The sequence below is a fragment of the Nothobranchius furzeri genome, chromosome 2 (assembly GCF_043380555.1).
Source record: "Nothobranchius furzeri strain GRZ-AD chromosome 2, NfurGRZ-RIMD1, whole genome shotgun sequence".
NCBI lineage: Eukaryota > Metazoa > Chordata > Actinopteri > Cyprinodontiformes > Nothobranchiidae > Nothobranchius > Nothobranchius furzeri.
In genome coordinates this window covers 93,793,578-93,818,268 of record NC_091742.1, presented here as the reverse complement: position 1 = coordinate 93,818,268, position 24,691 = coordinate 93,793,578, and the positions used below count along the sequence as shown (strand labels likewise).

The 24,691-nt window shown below is 42.3% G+C and overlaps 2 protein-coding genes across 2 annotated transcripts in view; one reads left to right on the top strand and one right to left on the bottom strand.

The window, feature by feature from the left end:
• LOC129163068 (zinc finger protein 420-like) overlaps positions 1-24,691 on the bottom strand; it is a 348,176-nt gene that overhangs the window by 87,325 nt on the left and 236,160 nt on the right. The gene's annotated exons all lie outside the window — the stretch shown is intronic.
• Positions 1,890-24,458, top strand: LOC129163066 (oocyte zinc finger protein XlCOF6-like). The gene is made up of 4 exons (XM_070548195.1): positions 1,890-2,128; positions 2,272-2,384; positions 14,652-15,167; positions 22,755-24,458. The coding sequence occupies exons 2-4, from the start codon at positions 2,375-2,377 to the stop codon at positions 24,455-24,457; spliced, it is 2,229 nt and encodes a 742-aa protein (XP_070404296.1). The 5' UTR covers positions 1,890-2,128; positions 2,272-2,374; the 3' UTR covers position 24,458.

The following is a 24,691-nucleotide window of genomic DNA, read 5'->3' as shown; positions in this document are numbered from 1 at the left end:
CCAAGCAGCTGAGAGAGCTTCTGTATCAGCACATCGATACTGAAACCTCGTTACAAACCAGTGATGACGTGAAAGCATGTTGCGTTTCAAACGGATGTTTGTTAATGAAATCCGACTGTTAACAACAATAATTACTTTAAGAGCAAGTCACCCCCTAACAGAGTCTTACTCCACCCACACTTCTTTTTTGATATTTCGTCACAGTTTGGGGTCTGTTGCAGATCTTGGCTGAACATTTGTTATTTTATTGTAAATTTCAGATATGCCATGTATTTAAAATGTTCAAATAAGTGTAACCGTCAGTGCTGTTATGACATATTTCCATTAATACTAACAAGCTACCGGTTTCACTCTGGAACCAGTTGCCACCCTCAGTTAGGCTGTTCCCATATCTGCCGGTCTTTAAGAGTTGCCTAAAACCCCACCTCCTCCGCTTGACGTTCCCCTGAACGTGTTTGAGGTCGGCCTTCTTTTTTGTTGATTTTATTTCCCGGTTTTCATTGGTGTTTTTATCCCTTGTTTTGTCCATTTGTTTCTACCTTTAAATGTTTTCCTTTTTTTTTTTTGCACTAATTGAATTGGTTTTATTATATATTTATTCATTAAGTTTCACATTTCTTATGTACTGTGTTCAGTGCCTTGGGCTTCCTGACAGGGTTGCGGAAGGCGCTTTATAAATAAAGCTTTGATTGATTGATTGATTTACCTTGACATTCTGACCATAAACATTAAATTGCTCACTCTTACAGTTTTAAAGAGTCTCTTATTTATTAATTCACAGCACTTAAGTAAACCTAAAACGTAAAATAAAAGGCTAACATTCCCAGAACAAAACTTTAAATACGGCAACTTTTATAACAAAACTGAAATATTCACTTCATCTATTAATAAAGGATGATGCCAGTCCAACATTTTGGAATAAGAATGGAAAATAATTATATTTATCATCTCGCACACTCCCAGCAGTTTTGAGTGGCAAACCTATTAACACACCAAATTTTAAGTTAACCCCCTGTGAAATCGAATGGCTTGTAGCCGTTTTGCTAATGATAATTTATCTGTGGCGCTAGCTGAGCAGTTTTGTTATAAAAGACTTCGGGGACGTCATCAGAGGAGACGACTTCGGGGACGTCATCAGAGGAGACGACTTCGGGGACGTCAGAGGAGACGACTTCGGGGACGTCATCAGAGGAGACGACTTCGGGGACGTCAGAGGAGACGACTTCGGGGACGTCATCAGAGGAGACGACTTCGGACACGTCGACTTCGGACACGTCGACTTCAGAACAGGAACGGGCGTCGACTTCAAAACAGGAACAGGCGTCGACTTCAGAACAGGTACGGGCGTCGACTTCAGAACAGGTACGGGCGTCGACCGTTTGTGAGGAGAGCGATTCAACCGAAACAGCATTCAGGATTTTATTTAGAAATATGACGACCGGCAGTATGTTAGCGTTTTATGTTGAAACCTATCCCGGCCATTCGTTAATTCATTTAGAAAAATTACAACTGTAAGCATGTGAAATGACAACTACATATGAACTATAGAGAAATAATTCATAGATTTTACGTAATATTTTATATTGAAACCTATCAATTACAAGTGTAAGTATGGTTGCCGTTGTATTTTGTAATGTATCCCGTGCATTTCCCGTCCTGACAGTGGAGCCTCTACCGGAAGCAGCCTGACAGTGGAGGTCTGCAGCCAGGTGCTTTTGGAGAGAGGAACAAAAAACATTACGACAAATATTTTGTCTAAAAAACCACCAGCGGAAGTTATGTATGAGAGCCAGGTGTGTTTTATTCTGTTCCAGCAGGGGGCGGTAGTGCACTGCACCTTTACGCTGGTCATTGACCACCGGAAGAAGCAGAAACCGGAAGCTGCTAACAGAGCTAGCTTGTTGTTCTGGTGTGTGAGGAGAATATTTGAGGCTCTGCAGTAAAAATCACTTCAGTCTCTGGGAGAGTTGATCAGCTAAAGCGACTAACTGCTGCTGCTGCAGAAATCTTCTCACCAGGCTGTGGAAACTTTCTTCTCCTCCTCAACAACTTGGTGGAGTTCTTTCCAGAACCAGAGAAGATATTCTACGGTCTTCGTGACAATCGGAGCTCCAGAATCAGGTTGTGGGTGAGAAAAGCTTTTCTCTAGACTTCCTGCCCTCTGGATCTGCTGCTGTTCCTTTGGCCAGAACCAAAGCGTTGGATCTTTAATCTCCTGCGTTGTTCTGAAGCAGCATCTTAATCAGCTCTCCTGCTTTGTTTCTGTTGCAGCTGTTAGCTAAACACGGCTAAAGAAAACCTGCTACCACTTCAGGATCATCCATCAGCTGGGACTGATTCATCGTGTGTTCTTCACCACCTGGACCTGGACAGCATGGACACAGGTACTGGTGGATGAATGAATATATTGTCAGTCTATTGTAACCCTGGCGTCAGATGAAGTTACCACTTATTCAAAAAATAATAATAAATAGGCCAGACTCTAGGTCCAACAGGATTACCTTACAAATTACCAGTGAGTGGGAAATGGAATAGCTGGATCCAAAGAATGAGCAAAAGAACACAGTTGCACCAGATTTGTAATTTTATATAGAAATATGAAAATAGAACAAAAAATACTGCAGCTGCAATAGACATATAATTAAACAATTAGGCATTTCCCCATATATCAGTAAACCTAGTCAGGTTGAGCTCAAAGTCAGTCTTCTATTTGGTCGTAGTCTAGTCAAAAAGAAAGTCTCCTCGGTCTTGTAAAACTCAGGTTCAGTGGTCTGAGTGGTTACCACTGGAATGTTGGCTCAGTATAGAAGAATGATGTTCTCCTGATCGGGATTCAGTTCAGTTCGGGCACAGGCTCGCCATCTCCATCCGGAGAGAATCCAGGACTCCAATCCACTTCAGTCCCGTACCGAGCATAAAAACCTAGCCTGCACAACAATAATGCAATTATTGTTTACAGCTAAATAAAATTCTCATCTCTTATTCTCACAGCTATAGCTTTTACAATCTTTTCTTTCTTCATCCTTCAAATTACCATAGTAACCATTTACATGCATGTACATTTGTTTTCTCAAAATACATTTTGGCAATACATGAAACATGTTTTTAACTCACGTAACTAATAGTTTGAATCTTTTTTTCCAGTTTTGAACCAGTTTTTTTAACAAGGATTATGATTAGCATGTAACCATAGAGTAATACAAAAATCACACAATAACAATATGATAATCAACAAAACTGTCATTTAAAATCCACAATATTCACATTCATTCGGAAAAATAAAACAAAAATAATTATTTGTTCCCTTATGTTAGCAGAATTACCATTAACATCCATTAAAATGAACTCATGTGGCTAGCCAAAGTCAATTAGCTTTAGTTAGCAGGTTGCTATCGGAGCTTAGCAAGCACATGGCGTTAACTCACCAAGATGAAGTATTAGCGTGCTTGAAGCGCCAGCACAGCCACCTGGTCTCTCTAGCCACACATGCCTCTGCAGGGGTGGACATTAACTTCAAAACCAACCGGCCAGCCGGGCCGGTAACTGAATATTTACCGGCCCCGCTGGTCAGCTGCCAAAACGAGTCAAAATAACAACTGAACCGTTTTAAATGTAATAAACCTTTATTTTGTACACATTCACAAACATAATAACGTATTCAAGTTTGAATTTGTTTGTTCCCTCAACAAAACTCGATTTTGTCGTCACATACTTCAACGCAGTACATCACCAACGCCGCTTTGCTGTACTCGAGCCATCGGCTGTGTTCGAGATGAGCCAGTTCTGCGCAGATTAGACCAGCGGTGATCGGCGAGCGGTGCATGCCGGTTAGATTTGTGTCCGACTTGACGCCGACTTGCTCTGACGTCATGCATACGTAGGCAATGATAACCTCGTGAGATCAAGGTGGCCGCAGATTTTGGAGCAAGGCGCTGCAGTTGCTCTCCCTCGGCTGCAAAACCTAGAGGATGACGGGAAACGCCTGGCTCTCACCTGATCTAAGATCTGATTGGTTCATATTTTGATCCAAACATCCGGTGGTAGAACATGAAATGTTAGTTGGTCACATGTATTCTGTAAATCATGTTACGTTGATGATGACAACAATATAGGCCATAAAGAGAAATGTGTTTTGTTTTCTTTTGTCACGTTTCCTATGAGCACTCTAAACCTACTGCTGATGACCTTTACTTATTATTACAGTCATGTTTTCATATACAATATATGATATCCACAAGCACGTGAGGATGTGTTTCAGCTGCTAACAGGCACCAGAATTAAAATATAAAATTTAACAAGTGTGAACGCAAACGCAATATCTTCAGCCATCGTCACCCCCGAGCTACACATGTAGGGAAGTCCAAGAGATTCAACTGGTTCACACCATAGTCTCTCTCTCTCTCTCTCTCTCTCTCTCTCTCTCTCTCTCTCTCTCTTTCTCTCTCTCTCTTCTCTCTCTCTCTCTCTCTCTCTCTCTCTCTCTCTCTCTCTCTCTCTCTCTCTCTCTCACTCTCTCACTCTCTCACACACACACACAGAGGAAAAGAGCTGAGAAAAGGCAGAGGAAATGGAGGAAAAACTACAGCTGAGCAGCGGCCGAATTTCGTGAGCGATTCGCTTCTCGGCGCTTTCGCGGCCGGTGTCCCCCCGGTGAAACTCCGGCTTTCAGCCACTCCCCCTGCTGCTTCCGTCTGCTTTAAAGGCGAGGCGCTGCTCAACTCTAACACGCAATTTCTCTGCGCCTCCCGTCTTCTTTAAACCGCCAAGAATCATTCCACCTACGCACACGCTTCTCTGCTTCATACCGTTTCGAACTGTCTCGCTTCTCCTCACCAGTTTTAAAGTGTTTTGCCGGAGATTTCATCAAGAAATCCCATCCCTGTGGTGGCGCGATCTTCCTGCGTGCTTGTGTGTTTCTAGCGTGGTTCCACTTCGTCTTTAATAGTGAACTTATAGTTCACGTGACTATAACTCAGAATCGTGCAGTACGTGCACGAATCGTACAAGTGCAGTACGTGGCTAGAGGCGCGCAGGTTCACGCGCGCGAAACAAAAACGGCGGCTTTCTACAGGGCGGGGCCATGATGTAGGTGAAAGCCGGTGTGTAAATGACAAATAAGGCTTGGGCGCCACCCGGGCGGTAAGTCGTCAAGTATTTACCGCCCAACGAGAAAATTTAGTGCCATTGGCGCTCGGGCGCTTTAAAGGTCCACCCCTGCTCTGTGTTACTCCCCGTCCTTCTCCATATCCACCAATAGAGGACGTAACACAGAGGCATGTGTTTCAGTTGTGGAAATTGTAAACATGGATTTATTAAAAGGATTTTAAAATGACAAAAAGCTCCAAATCTAAAAGTACTTAAACACATTGTTAAAATGGCCAAGGGTTTACGTTTAAAACAGACATCGAATGCTCCCAAACATTCACAAAACAAAGTCCACTGACTTAAACACAAGTTTGGGAGCCAAGAGGTAACCAGCACTCTGGTCCCTCGTCTGTTAAAAACCTCTAAAATCTCTTAAGCTTCTCTAAGCTTAAAGAACTAAAAGCCATTAAAACACAAACAAATGGAGCACATGAGAGAACTGGCACAGATCCAGTCTCTCCCTTACTCCTGGCAGCTCTCCCTTTTATGCTGCTCAGGAGGTGATCAGCCCAAGTGAGTGCAGCTGTGCAGGTAGGAGGAGGAGGCGATGCACTGATTGTCCTCTGCAGTGTTAGCCTGGCAAGCCAGACTAAATAAATGTATTATTTAGTCTGGCCATGCTCCATTGACGGCTCTCGGTTGTGGGGCGGGTTCTACCGTTGTCTTTCAAATTATCTCCGCATTCCACTGGACAATGAATGTGACATCCTCTTGTTTCACTCTGTTGCATCATCCCACCCACCAGGCATATAGAGTGCCCTGATTGGCCCACAAAGCGGATAAAGCTCTGTGATTTGTTCACTAAGCAGATAGAGCACTATGACTGGCCCACCATTATGGACCAATCACAGCTCTTTATGTGTTTGAAACCCCTCTAGAGAGCTGTGATTGGCTAGCCAGAGTCCTGGTAGGAGCTGCTGAGGTTCCAATGGAGCATGCCTAGACCATTCTTTGCAAAGCAAGAATTTGGTCTAGTTCACTAGGCTACTGCAGTGTCTGTTTTCTGAGGTAAACAGCAACATCTGTAACACTGATCACGTGACGTGTGACGTACGCGGATGAAGATCGGCTTTAGAGCTGGGATGTTTGTTCTCACGGTGCGGGGGCTCGTTCCGACGCCCACACAGTAAAAAAATGCCAATGACAGTTAGAGTTGTTAAAGTGCTGAAAGGAAGTAGGGCTGAAACGAGTCATCAAATGGTTCGATTCATTTAGTTCCTCGATTCATTTTTTTACTGATTTGAAGCTTCGTTAAACGTGCGCTCCACAGTCTGAACACATTTTACTGGAGCTCTACGTGGTGATCTCGGTGCTGTGGCGGAAATAAGAGAAACCAGCAACGACAGAAACCATTGTTAGAGGCAGAAACGGTCCAACGTTTGGATCAAGAGCAGGGATTAAAGTTCTCTGTCGTGGCGACGGAAATCCGTCAGTTGGAATGATCAGAAAAAAGTTCTGTCAAAATCTCTCTCTCGCTCACTCTCTTCTGTTGCTAACTAGAACTCACACCGGTGTTAAAATGCGTTTCTCCCATCGACATATATACATACATGTATATGTGGTTTCTCCACCATTCTGCACCGCCCAAGCAGTGTTGCCAACTGTTTTTGACTAAAAGTAGCTGAAGTTCCCCCCAAAAGTCGCTAGATGTCGCCAGATGATGTCACGTGCTAATTTGCATACGACGCAATGACGTCATCTGGTTTGTGTGATGACGACACCACGTTTGCGTCATGACGTCACCGGTCTTGTAGAGTAAATCAAATAAAACCCACGTGATTTTATTAAAAAATAATTTTATTTATTTTTTAATATTTTATTAAAATAAAAAACCCCATAGAATACAAAACAGCAGCCTTTAAAACATCAAGGAGAGATGGCACAAAAAATGGAAGGAATATTTCTATTTTGTCTGAAGAGAATGGAACTCGTAAACACAAAAATATTAAATTGATAGGAATGCATGTTTGACTGAATTAAAATGAATTTTCTCTTGTAATCTTCACTTGTCTCCTGATTCGAGTCGATTACGATTATTGGGTCAATGATTCAATTTGATTCGATATCCCGATGCATCACGATTATTTCATATTGATTTGTTTTTATCGATAAATAGAAGATGCCAGATAATTGCTTCTTATTTTTAGTTTATATCAAAAATGTAATTGACACAACCTGCCATCCCTCAAAAGCTCTCCATTAACAACAGGTTAGGACAAAACTTTTTAAACATTTAAGAAGATTTAACAAAGTAAAACAATCTGTTTCCTGGTTCAACACCACGCCTCAGCCTGAGAAAAACACGCTTTGCAAAAACTCACAAAATCTAAAAAAGTACTGAAAACCTGCAGGACACATAATGTAATAATAAAATACATCATGGGTTCATATATGAGTGTTTAATGTCTCTGAGCAGCTCTAGAGTCCAATATTTATGCCACAGTTGAAGGGCGTCAGAAATAACACCAAATGAAATGTTTGACTTAGTTTGTTATTTTATTTGAACCCAGAGGTTCGTTTCTGAAATGTTGGAGAATGAATCAAGTTCTGTTTGATGCAGAAAATAATAAAACATAAAACAAATTCTACACTTCCAATAATATTTAAGATGTGTTTTTTATTCTTTCTGATAATAACACCAGCAGAAGGCTGTGGGCTGGATTAGGATTAAATTACCCAGCTGATGGATCTCCTTCACTAACCAGCTAACTACAAACCTTTCCACTAACCTGTTCTGTGTGACCCTCACCATGTAACCCTCATGTCCATGCTGTCTCTGGAGGAGCAGATAGGAGACAAGTCTCCTGTAACCTAAAATGAACCAAAGCTTCCTCCCAGTTTCTCTTTAAGCTGAATTTAACATCAGTTTATCTTCATGAAACAAAAGAATAAAGTTGAACAAGAACTTCTGTCTTCTATTTCTCTCTCCTTTTAACTTCTCCGTGTCCCTAAATAAAAGAGACAGACCATCACGCTGCAGCCGCCGTCATTGACCCCGCCCCCTCCCCAAGACCGGATCTCCCGGCATCACAACACTCGGTCTGACTGAGCGCTTCCAGGAGAAACAATTATGAAATTATGAAAATAATAACGCATGTTTGGAGGAGCGTCCGCTGATTCTCTCTCTCTCTCTCTCTCTCTCTCTCTCTCTCTCTCTCTCTCACTCTCTCACTCTCTCTCACACTCACTCACTCAGTTGCTGTGCGAGTGAGCGGAGCGCACCGCGCGACAACCCGCTCAATTAACATAATTCACGGCCCAAATCCAACAGAACCGGTCGGGCTGATTCGGTTCCAGTTCGGTCTCAGGTTACAACTCAAGCGCTCAGTCCTGCAGTACCACATTAAGGTGGAACCACTTGGTAAATGTGGAGGACGCTCACTCTGACAGATTTGGATGCAGCGCTGGTGCCGCCGTTAAAAAACAAAACTACATTCCACTATAATCGATTATGGCGTACTCTTCTACGATGCAGAATCGTTTATGTCCGCATCCCGGTGCATCGATTATTTGATTAATTTCCTCAGCTCGACTCGCTTCAGATGTATCTCTAATCTGCAGGTAAAGTCGGCTACAAAGTTGTAGTCAAAGTAGCTGAGGGGGGTCAGAAATGTCGCCAGATTTGTCGCCAGGCGCTATTTTGGAAAAAAAAAAAAGTAATTAAGGGGGTCTGTCTGTGAAGGTTCTCAGTCATCCAGGTCATTGTAGTCTAAGGAGCTTGAAAGAAAAGCGTCTGGACTTCTTTTAAGTTGCTTGAAGACGTTTCACCTCTCATCCGAGAGGCTTCTTCAGTTCTAAGGTCAAATGGTGGAGAGTCCCAGATTTAAACCCAGTGGGAGTTTCCCCCCGAAGAGGGAACAGAAGACCCCCTGATGATCTTCTACATAAACACATGAGCCAAGGTGTGAGTAATATTAATCATATTACTATCAAATGTAAATAAGAATAACAGATAACTAATCTTAATGAAATAATTATATTAATAATTTTTATTTTAATATTGATTATATTTCATTTCTAAGGTTTGGATGTCTGTGAACATTACAGAATATTCAGACTGGTGTAAAGAACATGATATTATTAATAACAGGTCATGATCTAAAGCTGGTCTGAGGTATAAAACTCTGCCCTGGGCCTAAAGCCCTGCAGATAGATTTAGTTTCTATAAACACCAACAACAAATAAACAACAGCAGCTGGATTCTACTTTGTTCCTTAAATTGAGTCACGTAGTTTTGCAAGTTCTGCAGCTCACACGTTCACCAGGGAGCTCTGCCAGCTGATTGGTTCTTTTGGTACCTAGTGCAGTTCTGGTGCTGAGCAGCATGGATGCATCAGTGGATTTCACTGTAGTCTGTGTTCATAATGGATTAAGAAAGGACAGGAAAACATTGTTAACTCAAATATATCATTATAATGAACATGTTTAGATACTTTATCAAACATACCTACCAGCCTCTAACTCTACTTTCCCCCCAAAATGCACCAGACTGATGCGTTTAAATATAAAATGTCCAATAATTTTTTTTCCGAGGGGTTAAGCCCCAGACCCCCTTAGAGTACTTTAATACTTATCATGTTTTTTACCTAGGGGTGGATACCTTTGACATTTGAATCGATTGCGGTACTAATTCCCGGTACCTACGAATCGATACCGGTACTTAACGGTACCAATTTTCGATACTTTTGAGTGTTTATCATTTTAATTCTCTTTTATAATTAAATATATATATTTTCTCAATATATAACAATATTTGATAAATATCACGATAAATAACATACAACTGTTTGTATTTTAACATCGTCCTTGTAGTTTTATAAACTGATAATTAAACTGAAGCAAACATCTTTACTGTGAACTAAATTTACTGTGTATCTTCATTCCGTCTTTTTTCATTTGATTTTTCCTACTGGGAAGTTAGAATTTTCGAGGAGAAAGCGAACACACCATTAGCTGATAATAACGGTGGCAATGGAAGCTAAAATATCAAGCTAACGTTAACTTAAACAGTTTATTTAGCTGCTGGAGCAGATTAAAACGATGACGCCTCACACTTAGATCGTTGTCGCTGGTTTCATCTTCACCCAATCACCCGTCGCATTTAGTAAAGTGAAGCCAAACTTTAGAGCGCGTTCATGTTCTTCTAGTCGGAAATTCGGAGTTCCGAGGAGAAAGCGAACACACCATTAGCGGAACGGAAGCTAACATATCAAGCTAGCATTATCTTAAACATTTTATTCACCTACCGGAGCAGATTAAGATGAGGATGTCTCACTTAGATCGTTGTCGCTTGTTTCATCATCACCCAGTCACCCATCACATTTAGTGAAGTGGACCCAAGCTTTAGCATGCGTTCTTTCTACCATGCTGCTCTGTTTACAACTGGCTCGCAGCGACCAACGACATAACACTCTTGCACATGTGCAGCTGTCTAGGCAAGTTCTCGTTATGAAGAACGGGTACCGAAACGAGGCACCGTTTGAAATGACGTGAATCGGTGCTCGGTCGGTACCTTAAAATGTACCGAATTTGGTACCCATCCCTATTTTTACCTCAGAGAAATCTCAACACCCACACTTTTAAACACTGTGTATGTTAAGGGGTTATTCCAAGTTTTTCAGAAACAAGAATACTGACCTTAAAACCAATCAAAACCCGAATAGTGGCTGCATGTAAACAATGTGAGCCCCTCCCCTTCCACAATAATTTTCAGTCAGATCGGAGTTAGTGGATGTAAATTAGCAGGGTTAGATCCACGGTGTTTATAAAAACCACTCATGGAGGGAACAGGAGGAGAAACCACTGAGGAATGAGGATAAACCGACCTTAAAAAGCTTGGACCGATGAACCGCGCTGCAACGCGGCCTGGCGGGAATGTGGAAGTGGCGCTCAAGTCGCCAAACAAAGAACAAGAAGCTTGAAGATCACACTGATGTTTACTAGATAAACCACGCTTTAAGAGAAGTCTTATTCTCACCTGTATTCCTGCTCGTTTACCTCTTTTCCTCCGACGTTTTCCCGGGACCGGACAAACATCGCTGGAGGCGGGCAGCTCGGGACCGTCGTTTGGCTCCGAGCCAGTGCGCCACTCAGTTAAACAAAGAGGGAGGTATGTAGTAGGGTTGTCACGGTATGAAAATTTAACCTCACGGTTATTGTGACCAAAATTATCACGGTTTTCGGTATTATCGCGGTATTTTTTAAACGGTGTTGCATATGTTCAGAAAGCATTGATAGTCCTGTTCTACACAAACTGAAATAGTTTTGAAAAGGTTTAACAGTGTTTATTAAACCTAAAATAACACAAAGCCTTAGCAAAAGTGCAACTTTTCACAAGTAAAGGAACAAATAGCTTATTTTTCTGGAACATGTTACAGTAGTCAGTGCAGGTTTAAATTATACAAATCCAAACATTCAAAACATAAACAATATGTAAACAAATCAAAGAAACACCACTTGTTTTCTCATATACTTGTTTTCTTCATTATCAAAATGAAAATCTAAAACTCCAGTCCACACTTGACTTGACCACTGTACAATCAACCTTAAAATTATATGTATTTAAAATAAATAGCCACTTTAAACAAATTACTAAAATAACTACTACACTATGTAATCAAATCCAAACGTTCAAGTATAAATGGCATTGAATAAGTAAACAAATCAATGACAAGGCGCTAATTGTGTATTTCTCTTCATCAACAAATAAGATGCTTCATCCAGCAACAGGGTGTCCGTGACACGGTTTAAATGCTGGCAGAGGACGCTGCGGCTGCAGTATATAGTGACTCGTTGTATTCTCCCTCAACCAAAAGTCCTCACGTCATGCATTTAAGCTAAAATGCTAATGTTAACTTACCTTGCACTGGCTGTAGAGACGTGGGTGATGGTCACGCAGATGTGCCATTAGATTCGAAGTGTTGCTGCCTTTTGCAGACACTTGTTTCCTGCACGTTCTGCAAACAGGATAGCCGTCTTCTATTAACTGTCCCTCAGCATTTTTCAGAAATCCAAAATATGCCCATACTTCCGATTTAGTCTTCTTTGAGGGCTGATGGATGTCCTGGGCGCTGCCGGCTCCTCCTTCGGCCATTATTTCAGCTTCAAAGTTTTGGTGCCGTTGCAAACTAAAAAGTGCGCGCCGCGGGAACTTCAGCTGAAGCGACGGTGGCTGGTAAGGGTCATCGCGCCGAAACCGCGGCCACGGTAAACCCACCGAGATAATATAGTTTTTTTTAAAACTGGACAGTTATTTTTATTGTCAACTTTTTTACCGCGGTTTACCGCTATACCGGTTACCGTGACAACCCTAGTATGTAGGGCTGTCGCGGTAACCGCAAAAATGAAATATCGCAATATAAAGAAGCCCACCGCGCCGCATCATGGGCCACCGCGATTACTGAACTTGGTTCAACTCAATGATGCATGTTGAGAAGGATGGCTGCACTGGTATCAAAACGAAACGTTACTTCGCTCCTTTGGGAGCGCTTTGGTTTTCAGTACGTCAGCTGCTGCGCAGCCAGAGTCCTTGGCCGAGACGGAGCTGCCACCAGCGGCAATAAATAAATAAATAAACGCTCGGAGACCTGCTGAAGTCCCAGACAAGCACTGCTTCTGCAACCGTCCCGAAGAGAGTTTGAGCCGAGCTGGAGCTCACTCGTTACCTGCAGGAGGAATGCATCCACCCTAAAGAAACCCCCCTGACATGGTGGAGCAACAACCGGGAGAGATTCCCTTTGCTCGCCAGAGTCGCACGCAAGTTGAGTTCGGAAGCGAGCGGGGCCGGACCGGAGCGGAGGGGAGCGGAGGTAGTGGAATTTGGGGTAAGTGCAACGAGCGCACCATCCGAGAGGGTTTTCAGTGTTGCTGGAAATGTTGCCACCCCTCTCAGATCCTCTCTCAAACCGTATATGGTTAACATGCTGGTTTTCCTTGCGGGCAACAAGGACGTGACCGAGCTATAAATCACCGTCATTCGTGTGTGTGAAAGTGAAATGATAGTGCGCCCGCCCCCCGGCGCGCGCGTGCCCGGTACATGTAATTTTTTATGCTTGATTTTAAACAACTAAACAAAATGGGGGCTTGTTTCTTATTTGTTAGATGCTGCAGCCAAATTTGCATTTAAAAGTTTAACCTTCTCCTGAATTTTGTTGTTTTTAAGTTCAGTCGGACTCCGACTGTCGGAGAAACAAACGTTACTGCGATCTGTGTTGTTACTGCCCTTTGATCTGCATTCAGTAAAGCGTTATAAAAGAAGGCACGGCAATTTTTAACCTTTTTTAAATGTGTAAACATTATGTTTAGATAGTACTGCAATAAAAAAAAGGACTGCAATAATATCGCACACCGCAATATTAAGCCACCCTGAATCACCGCAGGGGGAATTCCTCAACCGCGACAGCCCTAGAGGTATGTCCTCGGTGCATCTTGGGCGATCGTGAACGAACGGAAGGATAAAAGAGTCTGGCGATCATAGGAGATGGTAGCAGGGACACTACTGAAGAGGATCGCAGGCAGGAGCAAGGTGGAAAAGAGGAAGTTAGTGGAGAAAAGTTTGAAAAAGTGGCCGGTGACTGCGGCTAAGCCAAGCACAGGCGCCATCTTGTCCGCCTGTGCTTGGCTTAGCCACAGTCACCGGCAAACAACATGTCCGCCTAACTTTAACTCCTCTGCGAGAGTGATGTAAGCTTTGAGTCCTGCAATGAAAAGCTTCAGCTCCTGGGGAAGCTGATTACAGCTGGTTTAATACGACGTAAAGAACAAAGTCTGGGTGAAGTGAGGTGAGTTTCCAGGGATCGCTGCAGAGATCAACACCTCCCAGTCAGACGCAGCTACGCTCACCAACACCCGTCTGTATGAGCGTCAGAAGGCTCAGCTAATAACCGGACCATAAGGAAGTTCATGATGCTGGAAGAGCAGCCTTTCTCTGTGGTGGAAGAAGAACCAAGTTTATTCATACAGCACGTGTCCCAGACCGAGGTCACGAAAGGAATCACAATAAAACGCTGAAAAATAATACAATGAGTAGAAAACAACAGGCTCCGCCCACTGCTAGGTCACTAAGTAACCCACTACTACTACTAATAATAATAATAATAACAATAAATCTCCCAAAATGCTAATTAGTAAGATTCCTTTGCTTTGTAGTGCTCTAGCCTGCTGAGAGGTTAAAAGTGAAAGATAGTTACTGACAGCAGCTACATCTAAGTGTTTATTCATTTTCCTTTTGACTGAATAGTTGCTGATTTTATCTTGGAGACGTTTCTCCTCACATCAGCTTCAGATCTAAAGCTTGGGTTGTGAGTAGGAGGCTTAGAAGTTCTGGTCAGAAACAAACACGCTGATTGTGATGGAAGTTTTTATTGTTCCTAAAGTAGAAATCTGTTTTTATCTAAATGAAGTTCATGTTCTTGTTCCTTTTTCCCACATCATGTAGCCAGTATCACTCATGGTGTAAATATAAAGGTATGGTGGTCTGTAACATCATGTGTCTGTGTTTCCTACAGATGTTCCACAGCTGGTGCTGGTTAAAGAAGAAGCTCCTGAAGAACAGAGTGCTGGTGTGGACCAGCAGGACCCAGAACACCTCCACATAAAGGAGGAACAGGAGGAGCTCTGGACCAGTCTGGAGGGAGAGCATCTCTGTTTGAAGGAGGAGACTGAAGCTGTCGGGTTTCCTGTTACTGCTGTTTCTATAAAGAGTGAGGATGATGAAGAGAAACCTCTGGTCTCACAGCTTCATCAGCAGCAAATAGAAGACAGAGATGTTCCAACCAGCAGCTCAGCTGACCAGATGGCAGCAGAAACTGGTGGAGGAGCAGGAACTAGCAGGAACCCAGATCTGAACCCTCATGAACAAACATCTGATTCTTCAGAGACTGAAGTTAGTGGAGATGATGAAGATGGTGATGATGATGATGATGATGATGGTGTGAATCTGGACTCTGAGCTGTCAGACTCTGGGTCTGAAACTGGAGATGAAGATGATGACTGGAATGAGAGCAGGTCTTCTGAGTCAGATGGTAAGTCTGTCAACAAGTTCTTCACAAGTGGTCTCTCCAGAGACACGTGAGGGAGACAAGTCATCCAGCAATAAGGTCTTCAGGCTGTTTGGTTCATAAGAAATGTGTTAGAGTGAAGCAACATGTAGACTCGTGCAGGAAAGTCCAGAAGAAACCTAAATCATTTAGTCATGATGAGTGTGGAGAAAGGTTTACTACAAATGTAAATAAAATAATTTACATGTTTTAATTTAAGACATTTAAGACATTTGATTCCATAGTAAATATGAAATCAACTTTATGGATCTTTGGGTACTTTTAACCAGAAGATTGGAACTTTTTATTGCAGGGATTATGTAACCACTTCGTATTCACTCAGACAACAGAAGAGAGAGTCAAATTTTAAAAGTTTAAAGATTTATTACTAAACAAATTAAACGAGACTAACTTTAACACTAGATGTATGGTGTAACTAAGGTGAAGTGAGACGGAGAATGGTGTAGTGTGAATGTAGTTCAGAACCAGCAAATCCGAAGAAACTATTAGTTCTGGTGGGAAGTGAAGGTGATGTCTTCGCGCTAAGCTTAGATTAGGAGATTCATAAACACACTCAGTGTGTTTACATGCAGCCAGTAACCCTTTTAAAACCCGAATATTCACAATAACCCGGTTCCACAGGTCCATGTAAACACCGCCAAAAACCCGGATATGCTCATAACCGGGTTTTTAAAAACCTGGTTACTACACCTGGGGTAACGCTTTTCTAACCCGAATGTTTGGTCGTGTAAACGCATATCGGGATATCCCCATCAAAGCATGTGTTCTGCGCATGCTCTGTTCACAAGGAATCTTGGTCTTTTGAGTAGCGAGACGTCTTGTATGCGCCAGAACACCAGAAGTAAACAAGTTGGGTGCAACATGGCGAGTCGCGGCACAGCACCACATTTTTGGAGTGACGAAGAAACTAAAGCGCAAACAAACGCGGTCGCTATCTCTTCCGAACTGGGAAACATGTTGTTGTTTTCACGGATACCGGAACAAGAAGAACCAGAAATAAGACATATTGCGTCTTGACGTAGTCCATACGTCTTGATGCTACCCCAACGCCCGCATTTTAATCGGGTTATGCAAGTTAGGGGTAACTCTTTCTATTTATGCTTGTAAACGGGTTATTCTGATCAACTCAGAAACCCGAATACCGACCTTAACCCGATCATAACCCGGATAATGGCTGCATGTAAACGTAGTCATTGAGACGCCATTTGTCGGTCTACGAACCCTTGTGGAAGTCCCCGTCTAGATCAGGAGGTGTAGAGGTCCAGCCTGGACGGTTGGAGCTGAAGTCTGTAGAAACAACCGCGGCAGCCCGACCACCAGTCTTGAGATACTTCCAGGTCACAACAGTTTATCGGCGTCTAACAAGACCCAAAACGGGGTCGTGATGGTTCAGCTTTTATTCTGAACTGAACCGTTGCTTGGTTGTTAAAATGCAACAGGTTTATCCAGCTTGTCATTGCTTCTTTCGACTGAAGAGGAAAGTTATGGATTGGCCACTCCGCCAACTTCTCTCGAACGCTTTGAACTGGCGTTATGACGTGGGCATAGTTTTATACTTTGGATGTTTTGGTTTATGGTCGAATGAAATGACGGATTTACCAAGCACCACCGAAACCACGCCTCCGTCAGATCTGGCAGATTCTGATTGGATCAGTAAAAGTAATGTGTCGTCTCTAAACGCTACGTGAGATCAGTCCTAGTGGAAACATTTAAAGTCCTATTACTCATTATTCTTCTCTATTGGATTATAATAAAGTAATTAAAATTTTCATTTCACAGACTGGTCACATCTTATTATTAACTAAATCTTTGTTTGATTAGCTTTGTTAAAAATAGAGCTCTTTGATTTATTGAAAAGAACGAGTCCTTTGTTTTCATTCTTCTCTTGAGCTGAAAGCAAAACAGTTTTAGAAGCAAACGCACGAGACCTTGAGGCAGTCTTAGCTCTGTGTCAGAGGAGAGGGGTAAAACAGTCTTTCCATTCCGTTACACAAATGTAAATAAACAAATCACATGAGAGTCCACACATAGCAGCTGCTGTTCCAGAGTATGGGCCAGCTTCATCCCACCCATACTCTGCTTCTGGCCGCTAACAAGATGGCGCCTGTGTTTGGAATAGCCACAGGTCCGTTTCCACATTCCTTCTGGCCACGGGGCAGTGCTGTGTCTCCGTCCATGTTTCCTCGGGTCTGTTCATCCTGGTTCTTCAGTGGTTTCCCTTCCTGTTCCCTCCATGAGTGGACTTTACACACCGTGGATCTGACCTGCTAACTCCAGCTGTTTCTGCTTCTGGCAGGATCCTGGTGTAGGTACCCAGGAGTCCAGATGCTGCAGGATGAAGTGTAGAGCCATGCTGATGGTGTAACGTGATGGAAGTGGTTACTTTTACTGAATGATCAATAAGATGTGATATTCCATCTAATTATAAATGATCAATCTTATTGGTCTTTGAATATTTGATTTAATACGACCTTAGGAACACACACTTCATATTAATTCAGACACAGTCAAGAATATAGTTTATAAAAATTAGTTTAATTCTATATTTCTAAACTAATGATTACATGACTGTTAGGGATTTTATCAATAACCCAATACCTGCAGCTGGAGAGAGAGGAGAGACAACAAGCAGACAAGTCACCAAACTGCAATCAGGGGCAGAAGCTCAAGGCAACTGCCCCGAGTTTCTGCTCTCAGAGTTCATTTATAACAAAGATAAGACTGTGTGTGTGATAGTGAGAGTGTCTGTTTGTGTGTGTGTGTGTGTGAAGTTACAAGGTAACAAGAATGCGTGTGTGTGTTTGTGTGTGTGAGTGTGAGTGCGTCGGAATGCTTTCAGGCATAGAATAATACATTCAGTTAATAATAAACATAACATTTCCATAACATAATCCCTCCTGGTTATCCGAATACGATAACCAAACAAAAAGAAAACAAAGTAAAATAATAAAGTGAAGAACAAATAAAACACAATAAGACAAACACAACTGACAATAACAAACAGCAGCTTACAGAGACACAAGTGAGATAATGGAAATCAGTGAAATCAACACCATCATAAACTAAAGAAGAGCTATTTCATACATGTTGATGTGAATTTACTGTGATGCAACAATTCTACAATTTAGAGCAGTTCCTGTAAAGAGATTGGGAAGGATTAGCAAGACCATATAATACACAGAAAACATCAGTAGAGTTTATTGAAACATCAGATGAATTTAAAGCTACAGGTCGCACACGGCTGTTTCTGTGAATGAGGAACAGGTAGTATCAATTCATGCAGCTCTAACTATGACAGAAGCTGAGGCAAACCAGGCGTTCTTCATTAAAGGGCTTGTCCGTAGACTGAGAGTCCCGGTTGAAGAACGGTTTGGAACGGTTAGAGTCCTCGTCCGTTGATCAGGATGGTTTCAGTCTTAAGTTGATGAGTTCCTTGAAGTCCAGGTCTGGAATGCAAGAAATGCTGACGAAGTTTGCAGCCGCAAACGAAACGTTGTAGGTAAATAAAAACCTTTCTGTGTTTTATAAAGAACCAAAAGATGGAATTAGAATTTCAACACAGCAAGAACACACCAAAGATGCAAGAATGGTGTTTGGGATGTGAGAGCGCACAGTTCAGTTTCTCAATAGGGAAACGTCTGGGTCCTTCCAAGGAGTGTTGAGGTGGGTGTCCACTAGGGCTGAACGATTAATTGCATATGCAATTAAATTGCGATGTGACAAAAGGAGATTTTCTAATCGCAAAGGCTGCAATTTGACTGGCAGTGAGTGGTTAGCGCAATGCTAATATACACTGAAAAATCCATAGGGATGCTAATGCTAATATCGCCGATTACATTCTGACAAATTACGAATTAGTAACGTGCCAAATTATTACATTTGGAGTCTAAAAAAAGTAAAAACTGTTTTTCATCAAATAAGTATAGACCGATATTTTAGTAAAGCTGGAAAACTGTAAGAGACTTTAACTCCACTAGCTAGCAGCTATGAACGAAATTACCATACCAACTTTATTTATAAAGCACATTTAAAAACGGCATGGCAGCTGACCAAAGTGCTGTACAGAATAAAAAGTAAAAACACAATATAAAAACAAAACACGGTCAACAATAAAATACACAACTAAGCAGATAATCACTGTCAATAAAAGACACATAGTAAAATAATAAAAGTCAGGGATTTAAAAATGCCTGGTCGTAAAAGTGAGCCTTAAGTAGTGACTTGAAACGAAGGAGGGATGGTGCCAGCCTCACTGAAAAGGAAGAGCATTCCAGAGTGTCGGAGCAAACACGCAAAAGCACGCTGCCCCCACATTTTGTATTTCATTGTTGGAACGCGAAGCAGCAGGTAATCAGCAGATCTCAACGCCCGGTTTGGCACATAACGAGTCACAAGATCAGGCAGGTAATCCGGAGCCAGACCATTCAGGGCCTTAAAAACAAAAATCAGGATTTTAAACTTGACTCTGAAGTTTATGGGTAGCCAGTGGAGCTGCGCCAGATCAGGTGTGATATGGTCTCTTCAGGAGAGGATAGGCCCAAGTACAGATCCCTGTGGGACTTCCCATGGAAGTGGAAGGAATGTAGAGGAACAATTACCCAACTGAACCTTGAAAACTCTGTTTGACAGGTATGAGCAAAACCACTGAATTGAGATACCCCTAAGCCCTACCCATGACTCCAGTCTATCCAGCAAAATAACATGGTCAACGGTATCAAATGCTGCAGAAGGATCTAATAAATTGAACTACGGAAGCTCTGCATGGACAAAACGTCAAAAACTCTAAAATCAAAATACTTCAATGAATGGGACACACTTCCTGCAAATCAATTTTCACAATTGATGCTAATACCTATGGTCCTTCAATGGATGTGCTCCTGGCTGCAAAGCATTGTGCACCCTAAAATACAAAATTTTGTTTTGACATGAGTGTTTATGTAGACAAATAAACTTGTTGATGTGATATGTAGATAAATATGTAGATACATAAACTTGTTTATATTCAGTATAAGTTACATAGATTTTTATTTTTTTGCTTCCGTTAGTTGAAAAATGAGAAATGCCTCTTGAGAAAATGATCGTGCAATTGCAATATTGAAGAAAAAAAATCGCAATTAGATTATTTTCCAAAATTGTTCAGCCCAATTGTCCACCTGTCAGGGAGCTGATCTTGTCCCCGAAAAGCCCTTCTGATCCTTTGACCGTGAAACCAGGTTGGAGATTGGGTGCAGGTGATTGAAGTAGTTCTCCTTTTCCAGCGTCTCTTCTTCGCTGTGTCCTGTCGTAGTTGCGTCCAGGGGGTCTTCAGCCGAGGTGGGCGCAGGTTACGTTGTCATGTAATAATAATGTTAATGATAATAAATCTCACACACAAAGTTGTGATTTTTTTAATTTATTTATTTTACTTTCCTGAAATATTTAGAGCGTTTAGAGCTTTTAATAGTTTAAATCTGTTAGATTGTTACTGATAGCAGCTACATTTAAGTGTTTCAGTTTTCCTTTTGACTTTTGTGATGAGTCATGCTTCAGCATGTATGTGTAGATTCTCAGTCATCCTGGACACCATCAACCTAAGAGATTTAATGAAAACATCTGGACGTTTCTGATTATTAACTCTCATCCAAGAGACGTTTTCAGCTCTAAACCTTGGGTTGTGAGCAGGCTTAGAAGTTGTGGTCAGAAACAATCAATCAAAGCTTTATTTATAAAGCACCTTCCGCGACCCTGTCGGGAAGCCCAAGGCGCTGAACACGGTACATGAGATATGTGAAACATGATGAATAAATCGATAATAAAAGCAGTTCAAATGGAGCAAAAGAGGTAAATCATTAAAGTAGAAGACAAATGGGTAAAACAAGGAATAAAGAGACCAATGAAAGCAGGGAAATAAAATCAACATAAAAGAGGGCCCGACTCAAACACGTTCAGGGAACGCCAAGTGGAGGAGGTGGGTTTTTAGGTGAATCTTAAAGACTGGCAGAGATGGGGACAGCCTGACTGAGGGTGGCAACTGGTTTCAGAGTGACGGAGCTAGGACTGAGAAAGCCCGGTCCCCGCGAGTATGACACCTAGAACGAGGGACAGCAAGCAGGCCTTGGTCAGAGCTGGGTTAAAGGTCTCTAACCTTAAAGACATACAGTCCACAAACATTGCAACAGTTGCTGCATCCAGGGCTCTGAGTCTGAACCTAGTAGCTGGTGCTTCACACACAGGGACAGGGCATGGCAAAGTAACATCACAGTGTGTTGGAGAGTGGTCAGAGAACACAGGAGGCAAAGTCGCAAGGTTCATGACAGGGAGACCAAAAGAGAGAACCAGGTCCAGGGTGTGACCCCTGGCATGAGTTTGGGACAACACCAATTGAGTTAAATTGAATGAATCTTGTAAATTCAAAACGTCTTTAGTAAGCACATTGTCAGGACAGCAGACATGGATGTTAAAATCACCAAAAAATAGGACATAGTCATATTTTAGGATGCAGTCTGCCACAAGATCATAGAAGTCATTAAGGAAGTTATTCTGTCTTTGGAGGCCGATAAATCACACAACAAGCAGGCGGGGGGAGATGCACAGTTCAAATAGGCACAGTTCAAAGAAAGAAAATGACATGGTGGGTGTAAGCTGTTTACAAGGAAAGTTGGATTAAAAAACAACAACCAGCCCACCACCTCTGCCCCACGATCTAGGGATATTAAAACAGTATCAGCCACGTGGTACCAGCTCCAGCAGGGAGCATTCAAATCAAATCAAACATACTTTATTAATCCCAGAGGGAAAGTAGTTTCAGTACACACAATTCTTGAGTCACCAAATGGGATCCAGGACTCACAGATGCACAGAAAACTCAAGTCATGTTGAATAAAAAAATCCCGAAGAATAAAAGTTTTGTTCTGCACAGACCTGGCATTGACCAGACCAAACCGGATCTGCGGTGGGCCTGCAGCACCGGGATCGCGCACGGGCACCATCTCCTCCAGCTCAGAGCCCGTAACCGAGCTGAGATTCTTCCAGCAAACCCCACTCTGGCGAGGTCCTCGAGCCAAATGGCCGTGGCACGGTGCCAGCTCACCCTCAAAGCCGGCAAAGTTCATAAGGCAGGGCGCAGAGTAATCCATCAGTCGTCTCGGAGCCACCGGGTCACAAGCTGGGCCGAATATGTTTGTTTACATTTTTGCCGCTGCACGCCTTTAGTGTTAGGGAAAGGAAGGGAGGGGCCGACGTGATGCTGCTGTCAGGGTATCTCTAGGCTCCACAGTAGCAGCGACGGATGGCTGGTTTGACCGGCTCTAAGAGGCGTTAATCAGAATTTGCAGATAGTGTTTTTTCCTTCTACCAATCGCATAGTGATGTCTGGACTTAAAAGCAACTCATTAGATTCAGTTATTTGTTAAAATAATGCATTACCATAAATAATAATGTGTTTACCAACATTGGTTATGTATATTACTGATTGCAAAAACACCCCAAGGTCTTTTGTCTTGTCTTTTTACTGAATATATATATATATATTTATTTATTTTATTTTACATATTTCTGCTTGGTTCACTACAGTTTCAAGGAAAAGAGAAGAGATGGATGAGAAACCTCTGTTCTTACATTTCCACAACCATCGAATGAAAGACGGAGGTGTCCCAACCAGCAGCTTGGCTGGGCAGATGACAGCAAAAGTTGGTGGAGGAGCAGAAACTAGCAAGAACCGTGATCTGGACCCTAATCAAAAGACGTCCGATTCTTCAGACATTGAAGTTAGTGGAGAAGATGAAGATGGTTTGAATCTAGACTCCGAGTGTTCAGACTCTGGGCCTGAAATTGGAAACGGAGACCATGGCTGTAATGAGAACAAGTCTTCGGAGTCAGATATTAAGACCATCAACAAATCATTTAGCTGCCCTGTGTGTAGTATACGGTTCCTCCACAAGTGGTCTCTTCAGGAACATGTGAGAGTGACAAATCATTCAGCAGTAAAGTCGTCAGAGTGTTCGGTTAATACAAAATGTGTGAAAGAGAAGCAACATGGAGAATCATGTAGAAAAGTCAAGAAACAACTAAAATCATTTAGTTGTGATGACTGTGGGAAAAGATTTAGCCAGAATTCCAAATTAACCCGTCATATGAAAGGCCACACCAGGCCTTTTGCCTGTGTGCTCTGTGGTAAAAGATTTAGCCAGAAAAATAATTTAAACACACATATGAGAGTCCACACAGGAGAGAAGCCTTTTGCCTGTGAGCTCTGTGGATACAGATGTATCCAAAAGGCAAGTTTAAACGGTCACATGAGAGTCCACACAGGAGAGAAGCCTTTTGCCTGTGAGCTCTGTGGACAAAGATTTGGCTTGAAAAAGCATTTAAACTATCACATGAGAGTCCACACAGGAGAGAAGCCTTTTGCCTGTGAGCTCTGTGGATACAGATGTAGCCAAAAGGCAAGTTTAAACACACACGAGAGAGTCCACACAGGAGAGAAGCCTTTTGCCTGCGAGCTCTGTGGATACAGATGTGCCGAAAAGTCAAATTTAAACAGACACATGAGAGTCCACACAGGAGAGATGCCTTTTGTATGTGAGCTCTGTGGATACAGATGTACCGTAAAGGCAAGTTTAAACACACACATGAGAGTCCACACAGGAGAGAAGCCTTTTGCCTGTGAGCTCTGTAGATACAGATGTACGGAAAAGGCAAGTTTAAACAGACACATGAGAGTCCACACAGGAGAGAAGCCTTTTGCCTGTGAGCTCTGTGGACAAAGATTTAGCCGTAAACACAGTTTAAACACACACATGAGAGTCCACACAGGAGAGAAGCCTTTTGCCTGTGAGCTCTGTGGATACAGATGTACCCAAAAGTCACATTTAAACGATCACATGAATGTCCACACAGGAGAGAAGCCTTTTATCTGTGAGCTCTGTGGGTACAGATGTACCCAAAAGACAAGTTTAAACCAACACATGAAAGTCCACTCAGGAGATAAGCCTTTTGCCTGTGAGCTTTGTGGACAAAGATTTAGCCGTAAAGATAGTTTAAACAAACACATGAGAGTCCACACAGGAGAGAAGCCTTTTGCCTGTGAGCTCTGTGGATACAGATGTACCCAAAAGGGAAGTTTAAACAGACACATGAGAGTCCACACAGGAGAGAAGCCTTTTGCTTGTGAGCTCTGTGGACAAAGATTTAGCCACAAAAATTATTTAAACATACACATAAAAGTCCACACAGAAGAGAAGCCTTTTTCCTGTGAGCTCTGGGAAAAGATTTAGCCATAAAAATAGTTTAAACTGTCTCATGAGAGCACACAGGAGAGAAGCCTTTTGCTTGTGAGCTCTGTGGACAAAGATTTAGCCGAAAGACAAATTTGAAGAGACATACGAGCATCCACACATGGCTCGAGGGATTTATTTAACAGCAGTACTTCCAAAAGTACTATTTAGTTTTTTTTACAACCCTGGTAGGGTCTCCCATGACAAATTGGTCTTAGGTGAAGGGTGAGACAA